The sequence below is a fragment of the Cyrtonyx montezumae genome, unplaced genomic scaffold, assembly GCF_038088225.1.
Source record: "Cyrtonyx montezumae isolate F1298 unplaced genomic scaffold, pur_monq_1.0 scaffold_6, whole genome shotgun sequence".
NCBI lineage: Eukaryota > Metazoa > Chordata > Aves > Galliformes > Odontophoridae > Cyrtonyx > Cyrtonyx montezumae.
In genome coordinates, this window is record NW_027072067.1 from 4,129,543 (window position 1) to 4,146,616 (window position 17,074).

At 40.7% G+C, this 17,074-nt stretch overlaps 1 protein-coding gene across 1 annotated transcript in view; it reads left to right on the forward strand.

Moving 5' to 3' along the window:
- EEFSEC (eukaryotic elongation factor, selenocysteine-tRNA specific) overlaps nt 1-17,074 on the forward strand; it is a 110,537-nt gene that overhangs the window by 51,992 nt on the left and 41,471 nt on the right. Inside the window, exon 5 of the mRNA XM_065749264.1 lies at nt 7,530-8,168. Within this exon, the coding sequence (XP_065605336.1) occupies nt 7,530-8,168 (639 nt within the window). The remainder of the gene's footprint in view (nt 1-7,529; nt 8,169-17,074) is intronic.

A 17,074-nucleotide genomic window follows, 5' to 3' on the forward strand; every position in this document is an offset into this window, starting at 1 on the left:
CAGATTTAGAAAATACACAGTTCATTATATAAGTTTATTCATCTAATCTTAATCACTGTTACTGACTTGTATTAGCAATCTCCAGTTCAGCTCTTTAAAATTTACCACTTCAAGAAAAAAGCTTCCTCAAGAAAAAGCTGTAAAGATTTTGTATACCAATTGTTTTTAATTTCACAAACTAAAAAGGATTTTTGCAAAAACCACTCGCACAAATAGTAATTAATTCCTTTTGTTCCTCACATAGCAGAGGTAGCCTTTGTTTTGATTGTAATTAGTACAAGGAATTCACTAGGAGTGGTACTGTATCATTTGATTTGTTTGAATGTGCACACTCATGTTGCTCATTCGTTGGTGTGTTGCACTGGAGTGCTGTTATTTCCATTCCAAATATTTTGAAGAAAATGTACAAATCATTACAGTTAGTGCTAATATTTGCCACAATTAATGAAGCCTACCAGATCTCTTAGTAATTATTCATCACTTCTGCTTCATTTTGTATAAATCACATCTCCTATCAGCAAGCTTGTTTTGGAGGAGGGACGGGAGAATTTTGTTCACGAAAAATGACTTTGTTCTCTTTTTTTTTTTTCACTTGACCTGTCAAAATAGAAGTGAAAAGACCTGAAAATATTATTTTTCATTACGGGTTTTATTTTTAAATTCGGCTTTATGTTCACTCTGTGTTTGTTTTCTTTAGTGAGCCTTTAACTCCAAGGTTGTGCCCTAATAATGACCTCCTCTTTCCACTCGCAATTGCTTTTGACCTACTCCATTAAGTAAAAAGAAATAACCTAACAGAAGGGTAACCAGATCGCTGCTACCACACCAAGGAAACAGGCAGGCTTTGGGATGCTCTTCTTTAATCTCTCTATCCACAGAGCCTTCATTTTAATTTGCAAAATTGAACCCAGATCGAGAGCAGTAAAGCCTGAATACGGTAAATATTCATGCCTCAGTGATCTAGAGTGGCTCCATTACATTTCAGAGATTGGGAGAATTACCTTTTGGATTATGTATATTCATGGGCTGATTTTTATTTGAGATATAATATTACTCACATTGGGCTACATGTCACACATTCTACCAAAACCAGCCTTCTCACAAAGCTCCAAATGTTCCCTATGTGTAAAAGTTTTACTTCTTTACCCTATAGTTTCCTCCTTTTATGCTTTTCAAAGACTGGTAGTAAACAAATTTCTTCTAAAGAAGAAGGGGAAAAAATCCCAGTAGAAGTTCTTCTATAAAACCTTCAACCCTGTGTTTACTGTGATACATTCTTTTGCGTGTGACTTTGAAGTCTTCAGATAAAAGTATTATTATTGTTCTAAACCAAAATCTATTTGGAGGGGAAAAAAGAATTCATTCAGAAGTAAATTCCAGGCAGCCTTTCTTTAACCTATTGTTTTGCACTGTTCTTGAGTTCTTCTTGGATTTTTTACTTCGAAAAATATTTATTGAAATATATTTTGATAAGTTGCAGAAACTTTATTTGGTATGTAAATTTTAAGCTTATTCCGTGCCACAGATGGGTCTGATGTTCTTTGTGTGGATACTTAATGGCTAAATTCAATAGCATTATATGTGCTTTTAAAATGCATACTTTGCCATCTGAGTGATGGACTGCACAATGCAGTCCCACTTACAGTTAAAGTTACCTGACCTCTTAATATACCTTTTTTGTTGTTACAAAAATCTTTGAGAGATCTTATATCGTTTCACCTAAAGAAGACTGTTGGACATCTGCCCACTTCTTCCTTCCCTGCATCCATAGAGAATGGGGATCACTTCTCTACCTGAAGTTCTGTGCACACCGTATGGCTGTTGTGACACTCTTTTCACTGAAAATGCAATGAAATACTCTGAAAAATCAGCCTCCCACTTTCAAAAACTGGGCACTGAGGTTTTTCTTAAGAATTAAGACCATGACAAACTATGTGGTGAAATTTCCTATTTGCAGGCGAGATGTAATGTTGTGTTATATCACAAGGGTGACAAGTTGACCAAGCTTTACTAATTAAGCAAATATTCCAGAGGAGCTGGTTGGAGTATATACAGCACAGTATGGATATGATTGTTTACAGCAAGCAACGAATTCAGTCAAAAGAGAAGAATTGTGGGACAATTTCTTACTCAGTGAGCTTTGTTCAGCCTGGGCACTGGATATTTCAGGCTTTGAAAAAGTTTGAGATTATGTACTCAAAAGCTACAGGGGAATGCCTAGGCACAAAAGGTCACTCAGCATCCTGTGCCAAATCTTAGTCTTGGCACTTGCTAATTTTTGATTTGTGATTGTCTGTGTGAATATAACGTGCGTGTAATTTAATTTAAAAATATGGCATTAAAGCTGAGCAGCATGAGGGTATGATCACTGACATTCTTTATTTACTGAGTGCGTCGGCATATTTTAGATGCTGTGAAAGGAATCAAGCTAAGGAGATTTTCCTATCCCTTTTTATACCACTTTATTCCTATTCTGCAGTGCAGGTTATCAGGCTGTGGTGTTATCCTAACAGGAGGAGGACTATATTAAATAAAATCTGAGAGCCATGTGTGTGGCATTACATAAGTACCACAGCAATCATTTAGTGGTGCACTTAAAACTTCAGTTAAGAGTTAAGAGGACCATTCCATGTGAGAGATATAGTGTGTAGAAGAAAAGGGTGTTTCTCTCCTGGAGTCTTGGAATTGTTTCCTTCCAAGGCTGCTACCATTTGCAGTTGGTCCAAGATGTCATTGGGATGCTTGGAAACGATGGCTTTCCACAGACTGATCGTAGGGCAATGTTACTGCTGTTCAGTGATGTGCTATTGACAACTCTTGATACCTGTCTTTCTCTTGTCTGAAGATCTGTGGAGCTCTTGATGCTCATTGGGTTGTTACGTGAACCCCAAGGGCTCTAAGAAAATATTTTCTATCATAGCTTTTGAAATATTAATTTACATAGAGGGTGTGTGGAGTAGGGCAGGGTCCTTGACTCGTGATTTAGGAACACTTGTTGTTGCTGTCCTGTCTACTTACAGCCTAGGGATCCTTCTGGCAGGAGTGTCTGACCTTACCTAAAACACCACATACCCATCTGTAGGACTCTGCTTGTAGATGGTCATCCTTCATTTACATGGCAATGAGTTGGAGTTCTTTGCTCTTGAGGTGGGGTCCCTTTTTTCAATATGAACTCCTTTTATAAATTCTGCTTTTTAATCCTGTCTTTACTGGAATGTTAATGCTAATTATTGCAGCTTTGCACTTCCTCGTCAATGTTTCAGGGAAGTATGGTTGCTGTATCTTTCGTATCAGAAAGATGCACTTGCAGCATTGGGAGGCAGCAGGATGGCAAGGTTCTTATCTGAAGAAGCTATGAGCAATGGCATATGGCTGATAACTTAATGGAAGTTGGATAAGTAGAGGAAAAGAAGATCTGACATATCACAGAAAAGTCATTAGTTGACTTTTTCTGTGTCTTGTTTTCTATTAGTCTGCTAAACTCCTTTGAAAATCTTAGTGGGTTTTTGCTTTCGTCTTCAAATGACCGATTCTCATACACTGAATGTTTGTTTATCTCAGGGGTTGAACTTTAAGTAGCCTTGATTTCTGTTTTGCTTTTTTTTTTAACCTGCATTGGAACATATGAACTTCTTTTCTTTCATCCTTTTTACTGTGCTTTAATGTAGATTTAGAATTACAACAAAAATGAAAGGTAAGCTAAATTTGCACAATGTAAGACTTCAGCATGTGGCTTTTGCTTTTTGTGATGAGATGTCGTCGATTCTGTGGTTACCTATGTTGTTTGCATCCAAAATCTATCTTTCTGAAGTTATGCTTGGTATTGTTCATGATATGCTCAGAAAACAGAAAGATGGTGATGTAGTGCTACTTTGGCTCTTGTGATTTGATCCAGTGGGTGCAGATCAACTCGGAGATTCACTTTGCTGCTGCTTCTGTGTCTGACCTTTTGGAAGGGATGCAATCCCAAATCAGTTCTTGTGTGAGCTGACCTCTCCCCTGACTCACCTTGTTTTGCTCATTTTCTAATTTCCTCATGCATTATACTCTTGGGACTTGCACTGGTCCTTTTACAATTGATTCTAGCACTGGGGATGTGTAAGAAATAAAGGAATAAGAATGGTTCTTACCATTCGCTTTTCTTCCAGCCTCTAACGTGTGTAGGGACATTAGTCACTGAATGTAAAGAGAAAAACTGATTGCTTTTTAAAACAAATAATGATGGGCTGATTACCTAGCAGGCAAAGTACTAGGTGTAGGTCAACATGAAGCACTGATTTCCTCTAGGTTAAATAATGCAGTACCTGACCCTTGGTGGGTCAGAGGATGGTCAGACCTGCCTGGAAACTGGAGCCAGGTAGAAAGAATTGAGATGCTTAAGTTCTGGGAGAGCCCAGTAAGGGTTGGGAGCATGCTTACTGTATTGGGAGAGCACAGATCATCAGTTTGGGATTGGAGGCAAAGCTTAGCTTTACGTTCTTCTGAAAGTTCTCAGTGATTTTTATTTAGAGTATGATCCAAAACTTTTCTTGATCTTGCGTTGGAGTCTGTTTTAAGTGGACCATCAGCCAAATGTAATCAGGAGAAGCACGCTCCAGAAAATACTCTTGTTTTATTGCCCCTGTGTGTAGGAATCATAGCAGGTGTTGGTCATGGGAAATGGTATTCAACACAGGTATTCTTCTTTTAGTGTGGCTCAACACAGGCATGTGGAAGAAGGCAGCCAGTTCTGATGCAAGCCACCTTTCTATGCCATAGTTGAGAACCGTTCTGAAAAGGTTTAATCACACAAAGTGAATATTCTAAAATTACTTATTAATTCTGATTGTTGTTCTTAAGATGCACATCAAACATATCTATCCAAATAATTTGCATTAATGTAAGGAAGTGTTTAGGCATAACATGTTTTGAGGAATGTCCCATAGATGCCTACTGTTCTTTTAATTAAAAGCCAAAATGTATCCTGAGTATATCTGTGCACCTGCGGGTTGACTTTAAGCACAGGTATTATTTCATGTTATGGGAAATCTATGGAAGATATGGATATATAAAATATTGTTTCAGAGACCAGAATATATTGTCTACAACTTTTCACCTCTGGTGAGTAGCTAAGTTGAAGTGTTTCTAAAAAGTAGTATTATAAACAAGAAATGTTCACAATGAAGAAGAATCTTTCTGTCCACATTCAAGTGAGAAAACTCTGTAGATCTCTAGTGCACATTTCAGTTCCTTTGAGAGAGATAGAAGATTCTGTAGTTCTTGTTGATGTGCTGTTTGTTGGCTCTGCCCATGGTTGTTGAAGATGGAAGGTTTAATCACCAGCATTATCACATATAACATAGTCATTCCATATTGTTTGGTCGGGTGTTTCTCGTATGGCAGTTCCAGTACTGTAGGACTTGCTTGTTTCTTTGAAACATATATTCACAGTATCTTTTTTTTTCCCCCTAAATAAATCCTTAACAATTATCTGAGGTATTACCAATGTTGCCAGAAGCTGTATATCTCCTAGATTATTTTTTCCCTTTTAAAATGAACTTTCTATACATCGCTTCTGCCCACGTTTTTGTGGCTTCTTTGGGGAGCTTTTATATTCCAGCTACTGAAGGTTTTAGTTGATCCAATAAACTTTTCATCTTCTCTATTTTAAGTTTCTGCAATTAGTTTGCCTACTGCTCTTTTTCGCCCTTCTTTCCTACAGTCTTCTCTTCAAATTGCTTATTTTGGTGTTGTTGGGAAGCCAAATAGGATTGGCGGACTGTAGAAAAAGAAAAAGGTTTTATTTCTACGCATACGGTTCATCTGAGACACAGGAGAGAAGTGTAGATTTGCAGTATTATCCCGCTAGTAAGTAATTCTGTGATTAATAAGGTTAACTTTTCTAAACTGTTCTGAGCAGTCTGACCTAAATGAGATCCTTAAGTTGTGTGTCAAACTGAGAAGGAAGCCCTGATCTGCTGAGTTTGATCCTAAAATCCTTAATTTGGGACTCTTCATCACTGCTCGTGTATTTTGGACTCTGACTTTTCAGGAATAGAAAGTAAAGGAACGGGCAAGGATTAAAAGATGGATTGCTAAGGGGCATGCAGTGGTTGAGGATTGATTTGAGAATAGTTACAGCTGAGTAAGACGTAATAACAGCTTGAATGCTGAGAATTGCACAGCAGCATTTGGCGTGAAGCTTTTCTTAGTACCAATTCCACAGCTGTCAAAAGGGAAGAGAGCAGAAGAGAAAATGATGCTGAGAGTGGAGAGCTGCTACCAATTTTGCTCTGTACACGTTCACAGTAAAATCCATTGTATATTGACAGAAAATACTGAAGAAATTATCTCTGGAACAGAGCATTCCCATGGAGGGTTCAGTTCTTGGATCTGGATTTTGAGGTTTCAGCTTTTCAGGAATGATGTGTGTAACTTTTCTGTGCTGAAAACTGTTGTCCAAGTACTTGATATTTATTTAGGATAGAAGTATTTTCTTTAATTGCCAAAAATACCATTTCGGTATTGAAAACTTGGTATCTGATGTAGGAACTTCAGGCACAGTGGTTACCTATCCAACATCCATTAGTTGCATTGCAATCGGTGGCAACATAAGCAAATTATCAGAAGAAAAAACATTGGGTTTCACGCAAACCAGAAAAATTCTTAGAAGATGGTTTACAGAAATGAAAGAGGAGCCAAAATGAAGCCTTGTTAAACTAAGTTGCCTTGGTCTGATTGACTAGAGCCAAGACTGATCTTTAAAAGGTGATTTCATTCTTCTCTTATGCTGAAGAACTTCTTTAAGTAAGAAATAGAATAGCAAGCTTATTAGATTTTAGTATGGATAGATATCTTAATAACTTCAATCAGTGGACAATACCGTACTTTTCATATGAGAATCACAACAGGGGGAATCCCACATTTTAGTGGTAGTGATGCTAACCTGATTTGTAAACACACAAGTATTTATAGGAAAACTTTTTTTTTTCCTTTATAAGGTGTAGATTTGAATGGGCTATGCAGTCTTAGATTTTTGCATTACTAATTATTTTGATGTGATACCTTACAAGATGTAGTGGTGTTCAGCGTTGTATACAAACACTGAGGAGAATAATTTTCTTCTGTGCACTTTAGGGCTTTTAACCAAGTCACAAACTGACTAAAAAGCATTTTGTGGAAGGAGTGAGAACGTAGTGAGGCAGATATGTGGCTAGATACTGTACTACTCTGTTTTTGCTGGTATAGATGCTTAAAGGGGAGAAGTATGGCAGCAGAGATGGAGCAAGTGTCAAGATAATTGTGGCCATGGTAGTTCTAGTGTTTGATGGGCAGAAACACTCATTAAATAAGGAAAGAGGCTCAAATTCTTGGCTTTTTTAAATGGTACAAGTGTGTTCTCAGTCTGCTCACTTCCTAAGTTCTGAATTTTGGATTCTTCCAGAGGTCAATCTCCCTGGAAGTAAGAAGGGTGTGATATGTGACTTCATGCATGTGATGTGCTCGTGTGCAATTCTTTTTCATTTTCTTTCTTGCTCTCTCATCAACAGGTGACAAAGAAAGTCAAGTCTATGCAGATGTTCCATAATCCTGTGACGTATGCCATGCAGGGTGACAGAGTAGGTATCTGTGTGACCCAGTTTGATCCCAAACTACTGGAACGAGGCCTGATTTGTACCCCGGAATCACTTCACACCATCCATGCTGCAATAATTTCCCTGAAGAAAATCCAGTATTATCGAGGAGCTCTTCAGACAAAGGCTAAGTTTCATATCACAGTCGGTCATGAAACAGTCATGGGAAGAGTGATGTTTTTCAGTCCAGCTCCTGCTGACTTCAACGAAGAAATTCAAGAAAACGTTTTCGATTTTGATAAGGACTATCTTTATCAAGAGGAATATTTGTCCAAGGACTCAAACCCTTCAGAGGAGAATAAAGAAAACGGCCGATCAGAAGTCCAGCTGCCAAAACAACAGTGGGCTTTGCTGGAGTTTGAAAAACCCGTCACTTGCCCTAAGCTGTGCCTTGTAATTGGCTCCAAGCTGGATACAGATATTCATGCAAATACCTGCAGGCTGGCGTTCCATGGGGTGCTGCTCCAAGGCATGGAGGACAAGAACTACGCAGAGACTTTCCTTCCGAAGCTGAAAGTGTACAAACAGAAGCACAAAGAAGGACAAGTGGAGAGGGTAAGCTGCCTTTTCATTGCTGTGCATAGGAGGGGGGAATCTTTGTTCCGCGTGATAACGTATATAGATGTGCTGTGGAATTTTCACTGTTACAATTGAGATGGTATCGTTTCCTTACCTTTATATACCCTGTGTATTACGTATTTCCTGTTTGTGAGGAGTTGGAGATGATTCCTCAAGGCTGGCAATTATATTTAGGTCAGTACCAGCACCAAGCAATTTGATACTGTTTATTCATTGATCCTTTGATGGTCTAGCCATTGTGTTTTTCCTGCAAACTTGCCTTGTTTGTATACCTTCCTAAGTGGGTCAGCTGTTCTTTTCCCACTTGACAAAGCCTCCACTTTCCACTGATTTGTTTAGCACAGTTGGCAGTACATTAAAAATATGCCTGCTATGTGTAAATGCATCTATCTACATAAATAACTTAATTGCTTACCCCTAGATGAACAGAACCGATGAAAATGGTAGTGAATGTTTACTTGATGTGCTAGTATACCAAGTGTTTTATTAATGTCTGGGTAACAAACTATTAATTTTTATTTTCCTAATCCAAATCCAATTATTTGAACAAAACATTTAGCAATCTCACTGCTGCTTTTCAAAATTTCATCGAAGCTCTTTTGAGTATTGAATAAGGTCTCTCTTTACTTTGCTGCAGGAGACTAAACAATTGTCAACATAGCTTATCACGTTTGCAATTTATAGTGCAGACTTCTTGAATACTTTTATGTTTGTTTTACTAATATAACAGTAAAAATAAATCAAGTTCTTTCTCAGGGCGTGATTTTGCATAAGTGAGGTTCCATCTTCTAAATGCTTCACTATATTAATCAAATAGGCAGTGTATGTTTCCCTCCCTTTCTCTCAGAAGATTTTGTGTTTTTGCTTTTTCAAGCTAAGTTACTCCTTCGTGTTTCCACTGCTGATCTCAGAGGCCATCCTTCTCAAAAAACTTGGTAGAGGACTTCATTGTCAAAATTCCATAACTGTTTCTTTCTGGATGCTAATCTTGTCACTAGAAGGGTAGCTAACAAGAGGAGGGAATCTGTAACTTTCTAGAAATCTTTTCTGTATTTGGATGGGTTGTAAGAGATGCTAAAAATCAGCAGTCACTCTTCGTGTTAGGTGTCCTGTGCTTCCCCTGTTTGAAATGGCTAGCTACTTTCCTACTTGGCTGGTGATGCTGCAGGTAGTCTGTCCTCTAGGCTGCAGAGAAGACCAAATGTGAATGTCTGCATCTCAGTTCTGCTCATTCTCATCCTTTTTATTATTGTGATAGCTCTGATCTGAACCGTGAAACATTCCCCTTCATCTCTACTAAAAATTTACTTGCTTTTGTGCCCAGTCCGTGCTGCCAATATCCAATAACCTGGCTTACCAGGAGCTTTTGTTTCTCTGTGGCTGTTAGGAATATGAATGGGAACAAAAGTTTGTGTGACCCATGGAGACGCATGCTGTTCAGTTTTTGTTTAACTGAAATGAAACAGTCTCAGCTTCTTTCTTAATTTTTGGTCCCTTCCCCAATTGATTTTACTGTCTAAATAGTAGAATGACATGAATCAGATTATTCGTATATGAATTTCATGTTGATAAGAATAAATAGTGAGTGTAAGTTCAGTATTTTGCCAACACAATAAATTACTGAGTCTATATTGTTGAACGGTCAATCTTCCCTTGCTCTTTAAAATAGGAGCTATGAAGGTTACCTTATCCTTTCCCTAAGCGTTGCACAGCATTCCCTGCCTGTGGGCCCCAGTCTGTCTGTATGAATACTGAGTGGCCCTGTGTAAGGCTAAATGCCACCAAGTCATCTCTGTCTGTCTGCAGGTTGAGTTTGTTCTCAGGTTCTGGTTCCTGTGCTACTGTACAGCTTGGAAAGTGCTTCCCCTGTTGCATGACAGAAGGGCAGCGGAGCAAAACCGGTGCTGGAAATTCAGGGGCATGCAGGGACTTGGAGAGGGCTGTGCCAGTTACCAAGGCATGCTGGGGAAGTCCTTGGCGCACTTGTTGCAGTAGCTCCTCTAATGTCTGTGCTTTTGCAGAGCAGTGGGAACAATTGGGTGGTACAGTGACTTTTTTTCAGTACACAAAGTCACTAGCTAATAGAAAATCTGAATCAGCTGGGCCCACCCTGCTGCTGATGGACGGCTGGAGATTAGGATCGCTGAATTTAGGGTGTCCGTTCTTGGCACCGATGCAGGAAAATCTCATTCTCTGTGTTGAGCAAGGAAGCCTTCCTCCCCACACACCTTCCCTAGGGAAGCATTAAAACTTTTAAACTAAAAAGTACACGTAACCTTCACGAGATGCGAACTCCTCCTCCAGAGAATGCTGCTGGGGAAAACGGGCAGCGCGGTTGTGGCAAAAGAGAGGAGCAGGCAGTGCCCCTGCAGCTGCTCCCTGCGGTCTGCAGCCCCTGTTCACTGCTGGGATCGGAGGCAGCTCCCTGACCCAGGAGAAGTCAGGCAGCTGTGGTTGGGCTTTTTGTTCCTCCTCTGATTCATTTTGATGCACTGTTGTTTCTTAGCTGCTCAGATGGTGCGGCCGTGTTCGATGAGTGTTAAAGTACCTTTCCACTGCTTCTGTGCTGACCAGTCTGTGGGATTTGTTGGGTTTGCACTCGTGATGAAGTTACACTAGGAAGGTTACATGCTTCCAGTGATGGTCACGTTTGGTGTAATAGTGCTGTTGCAGGACCGTGGGAACGGCCCTGTTTTGCTTTAAGCCAGGTTTGTTTGGGGATTGCAGTGAGTCTTTAGGGCCATTGTGATCATTTCTAATTGCTTAAGTTATGGTTTTTAAATTATGTGAAATTGTAGTCCAGTTTGCTCATGCAGAGGGGGACTCCGGAGGGAATAAGTGTCTGTCCCATAGCGTGGTGGGCTAGGGGAGCTGCAGCAGGCCAGAAGCCCCCGGACAAGGAAATAATGAGGATGAGCAGTGGCTGCTGGCCTTGGTTGGGTGCTCAGTCCTGCAGGGGAAGGAGGCTTGTGTTCATACTAACCAGCTCTGAAATATCCCCCCCTCCAAACTTTGCCTCCGCGCAGCATCGCGGCTTGATTCCAGTGTGAGTCACAGTGCTGTCACTCAGCTCCCAGGGTAAACCCTTTGTGTTTATCATGTTATTTGCTCTCTGGCTTCCCTGGATATTGCAGGTTGAATGCAGTGAGCTTCGGCCGAAAGGTGAACTGTAGAAGTGCATCATGCCTTCCTGCGTGACTCAGATATTCTGCCTGTTTTGAGAAGTGTTTGCACGAGCAGCATTTATCTCAGGATGGCTCTGGCGGGGTCTTACTGCAGAGGGTGCTTGTAAATCTGTAGCTCTGTGTGAGAAACGAAAGGAGAAGGAAAGCTCTGCCTTGTTTGCAGAGCATGAACTGCACTTTCAAGCCTGGTGAGGGAAAATAAAAGCATTCCTCGGCTGTGATTGTTTCCCATTTTGAGCATAACCATGCTTTCCTTTGCGAATGGTCTTGTTCTTCCTAAAGATAATTTTCCTGTATGCATCTGACATTGAGAACAATGAATTCTGTGTATGTCAAAAACGTTGTGCTTCTCCTCATTATTTGCCTTGCGTTCAGGCTTTGCTTACTTGAAGGTAATAGAGTTGTTTCCTCAGCAGTTTCCTTTCATGTGTCATGGCCATGGGCCGTCCTGGGTTTTGTTCACAGCTGTGGTGTTCCCAAGTTTTGTGCTGGCTGGGTAGTGACTTTTCTTACTGAACTTGTTCTCGTGGGACGTACGGTTCACTTATTGCTCAACAAGATGTTGCTAATTGTCTGAATGCTGGTGTGATCTAAGTGTCTGTCCCCAGGGAGAAGAGTATAGTTGAGGGAGTGGGATGTGAAAGCAGGGTGAGTTATTGAGATTTTTATCAGGGCAACAGAGCATCTGAATGGAAGATAAAGCTTACCTTTCAGCATCTTTTTAAGGTGTTGGGTACTCCCCTCTTCTTACAGTAGAACAACAGGAGCTGTCAGGGAGCACTCGCGTAGTGAGCGGTCACCAGGAAGGTTTTGTCAGCACCACTTTGCAGATATGCTGGCCTTTCTGAAGAATGGATGAGACTGTGGAGATGAGTACTGGTGAGCAGCTGAGGGAAGCATTTACATCTGTTGACTACCAGCAATGACTCAAAGTTTATCAGGTTGGTGCTCTTCAGCAGACATTTTGAAATGCAGCAGTTGTGAAAATGTCAATTTTTAACTTCACTTCAACGGTTATCAGCACTATTTTCTTTAATTCCATATGTTTCTTTATGAGTGGAAATACTAACATATAATTTACAAAGTACATTTCAAGTTTATAGTAGCTTGGCCACACGCTTTAACAGCCGAAAGAGGAAAAATGAACACGACCATGAATGAAGGGGGAGCATCTGGTGTGGGTTGCTTAGGGTATGAGGCTGCACGCTGAGGAGCTTGTGTTTGCTTGGAGAGAGCAAAGCAGGGTATCCCTGTCCAGGAAGATTCCCAAGGAGAAGGTCATGTGAGAGCAATCGTAGTGCTTTCTTCATGGAGTACTTTCCAGGTATCAGTAATAGCATAATATTGCAAAGTGTTTGTCACAGAAATGCTGTTCCTTGCATTTTCTGTTGCGTGGTTTCAGTGCTGCTCAGAATGAAGGTAAGTACATTTTATCTGCTCAGGTGCTCTGATTCTTTACATCTAACTTATTCCTAGACAAAGGCCACTTGTTCAGTTTGCTAGGGCTATTACTCCAGCTGCTGTTTACTTACAGCTGTGCTTTTGTTCCAGCAGATAGCAAGTAAAAACCTCCAGCAGCCAGGCAATGGGACTTTGTAAAGACATCCTGAGTGACTGATCTGTCTGTGTCATATTCTCCTGCACAGCATAGCAAAGGCCAAACCAAACAGTGAAAACGAATTGGATGCTGCCTGCAGGCACGGGTAGTGAGCTGGGTTGGCTGCAGAACCTCTGTGACTCCAGCTGGGAGAAATGGTGGATGCCACTCCATCTACTGTAAACATGCAGACGCCACAATTAATATTTTTCCTGCTTTGAAGTCTGAACATGAGTTTGTTTGGTTCTGCTTGGCTGCTGATGGTATGCTAAATACAGTAATAATACAGAGATGAAGGCAATCAGGTGAATAAAAGTGCACAGCACATTCACTAGTTAAAATGCACTGTAAAATAGGTACATAAAAGATGCATTTATTTCTTGGCTCTTGTTCTGGTTTTGAGAAAGAGATTTTGTGAAGCCAAGTGGGGGAGGGGAGGGCTGTATGCTCTTGAAGCAGAACTATCATCCCTACCATTTCTATTAGATAGCACTGAATGTTGATATTAGATTGACGTAATGTATGGATTAATAGAGTTTAATAAAGCTGTAGTAAGAGTAGCAGCTAAGTCATAGAATGTGCTAGCTTACTCATACGGAATCTTGCTGTTCACTCACCAAAAAAAGTCACGATCTACATGACTGGCTAGTATAATTTTGCAAGGTTTGAGTAACACCTATTCTTGTTATTTGTATTATTAAATTTAAAATGCAGACATGTTTTTGGGTCTTGCAAGTGTATGGACAGCTGGTCTTGATTTTTCTGAGGTTGTGTAAGAGTCACCTGTGGGGGAATCGGTTTGTCAGCAAGGCAACCAATGCACCATTTTATTTATTGGATACGAAAATAAATTAAGAATGTTACTTAGATTGCAAAATCACTTGAAAGTACTTGAAAGTTAGGAAATACCAGATTTACAGTTGCCTATGCAACATTAGTTCTGTTCCCCTGTGCCCCTACACTGTGCACTTAATAAGGTGGGGGGGTTTTGGATGTGGTCATGTAAAGTCTGTATCGTGGGGCATATCAAAGAGGGGCGTGAGTAAGGCTGTATGGACATCTGGCATTTCTTAACTTCTTAAGTGCCCAATGCTGCAACTTAAATAACTTAAGTTTTATATAAATGTAATTTCCTAGGCATTTTTTAGAGTAAAAAGGTAAAGTGAAACTAAAACCACGTATTGCTGAACTGTAACAGTCCCTCTACTGTGTACCTTTGTTAGGACTGGAGTTAGCAGTGCAGCACAGAGTCGTATGGCTTACTGGTGTGGACTGTTAATCTGACATCAGGAGGAAGCTTCTCCAAGAATGGTGAATGCGGGGCTTGGCAGAGGGTCCACGTGCAGTTTGGAGAGCAGCAGGAGAGGGGACAGATCTGGGACACGTGTACATCAGTGTGATGTCTGTGCAGGGATATATCTGCCCTCACCCCTGCCTCTGGTTGCTCTGGGCAGGCCTTTGCTGTCCTGCCCAGCTTCATTTCCAGTGCAGTGTTTATAACTCTGTTCTCTGTTGTTCTCAACCTCCCCAAGGTATATCTAGGCAGTTTCCTTTGCAAACAAATCAAATTGCTGTCACCTTGCCTGTTGATCTGCAGTGCACCAGAGTCGTGCCCTGCTCAAAATGTTCTTTACTGCGTCTCTGATGCTTCTTTTTGGGTGTTTAAGACCACAGAACCTGAGATCGCCTTTATTAAACTACTAAATAGTTGAAGAAAGCATCTTAAGGAGGGTCTTGTGTGATACCACCGGAGTCCTTCTGGTTGATCAGAAGCATGGCTTGGGAGACTTCTCTTCGTTCTGCCTGCAAGCCTGGGGCTGGAAGTCCTGCGTGATGTAGGTTCTTCTTTCTCTGATGACGACGACTTTCCTTGCATAAAGGGAAACAACTCAGGTTGCTGTGAACATTGAAGTCATGCTGTCAACTGTTTTCTTCTCTTTCAGTGAAATGGATGTGTTCTTAACTAGACCGTGTTGGGAATTCAGCACCTGCGGCTTGCTGGGGTGCTACCTTTCAGAAATTTAAAAAGTGGTGAATGAACTTAGTGCTGTAAAGGTGTGCATAAGGATATTAGTGCCTTCTTTGTACCTGTGCACACCTGGAGACTTGAACTGGTGCATGCCGAGCTTTTAAAGTTCTGTCAGGCCTTATTTACATGGCTTGATAATGAAGAATCCTTTTTATTACTGTACTGGTTTTAACCAGGTTACAGTGATGGGAAAGTGCTCGGGGAAAGCAAGGGTGGGGTGGTTTTATTTTTTGGCTCTTAAAAATTCTCAAATTCAGTTACGCTTTTACAGAGAAGGAAAGAGGCAAAGAAAAGGAAGTTGCATCCAAGAAACATTGGCTTTGGAGAGAAGGAGCAAACATCTGAAAGCCAAAGCTAATTGGCCCTGTGGTGGGTTCCTGCTCTGTTAAAGCACAAGTAATGAGACGTGAAGCGCTGAAGGAGATGAACTTTTCTCCTCATCCATCTTGGATGCATGTTCAAAGGCAGAAGTTCAGTTCGTTTGCTTGGAAGGTAATGGGAAGAAGGTCTTCAGAGGGAATCCTGCACACAACTACAGGCCTGTAGTGCCAGAGGGAATTCCAGAAAGAAAAGCCTATAATACTTTCACTCTGATGTAAGCTCTTGAGGAAATGATGTGGCTGACCAAATCTTTCGTTGTGCCGCGTCCTTTACCTTGGCCTTGGTGACCAACTAAAAGCAAGAACAGTCTTTGGAGAATCCAAAAAGCTGCAAATGTAGTCATCACTAAAATCCTGTCCGTCCCTTTCAGCTTTGCCCTTTTGTGACCTCGTGTGTGGCCGTTTCCTTATCACACAAACCCATGTTTTAAAGGAGAGCAGGAATTTGCAGCCTCCAAAATATTCCCTTGTCGGATTCAGAGATGGAAAGTGTTCTGCAAGTGTTCTAAAAACTAATCATCTGTCACTGAGCACGATGAAGATGTCTCAAGTGTACTTCTTCTAAAGAACAAAATGTAACGCTACCTGGTATTTTTGGTTTTAATCTTGCATTCTTTTTGTTGTTTTTGCCTTCCCATTTTCTGCTGTGGTTTCAGTGGATAACGCTTTCAGTTTGCTAAGTTTCATCAGACTTGTTTTTATCACTTTTAAATATATATACATATGTGTGTGTGTATTTTGCTGTCTGGTTGAAAGCAACATAATCGTTTGCTTCAGCTTAAGGTTATTCTTGTTTCGTGTTTTTCTAGATATTTCTACACATTTATATTATTTACACAGTATTCTACTTTTTCTGTCTCAAATCTTTATTTCCTATCTCATTCTGGCACAGGTTGGTTCCCTTTGCAGGCATGTGCTTTGCTTCTGATCCCCTTATTTTTTCTCAATTGTGTTAAGACGTGGAGTTACTCACCCTCAGAATGTGATGGATCATTTGTGAGGGTGCTCAGATGACAGCAGTTAGTTTTGTTAGAAATGATGAGTTACCAGGGCAGGCAGTATAGCTTACTCTCCTTGCTCAAAGGGAAATCCCGTCGTTATTTGTCCTTGCTGTTATGCTGTGGTTTGCACTGGCTGCTGACAGCTTTAATGTTAAGTGCTGTTTTGCAAGCAATATACTGCAGCGCAAGTACTGCTTGGCTGGGGAGCAAAGTGCTTTATTTTTTCTGTGAACTTCTTGGTATTAGCAGAAGTGTTACGTGCCAGAGATGCACCATACTTCACCTATGGTTATGAAGTGCTATTCTTACTTTTTTTCTTGCAAATACAAAAGCTAAGTGGGAAGGGATATTTCATAAACTCAGTGCTATTGTGTCCTCTGGTCTAAGCCATAAAACAAGAGTAACAGAGACGTTCCCTTTGAACTTGAAATCCCTCTCTAAGCTGCTGATCTAACCTAAGGGAGAGGGGGAGACTACACCAGCCAGAAAATGTTCTCTTCTGGGTATTTCTCTTCCCCCCTACCCCTTTTCTTTTTCTAAAGTCCTTAAGTGAGTTTGATGCTGCACCTCTGCCCATAAATTTATAAAAATATTATCGTAATGTAGGTCAGTGAACTGAAACGCCACTGTACACCACGGGGGATTAAAGTCAGAGAGGCAGCCCTCTCCCACTCCCACTAGGTCATATGA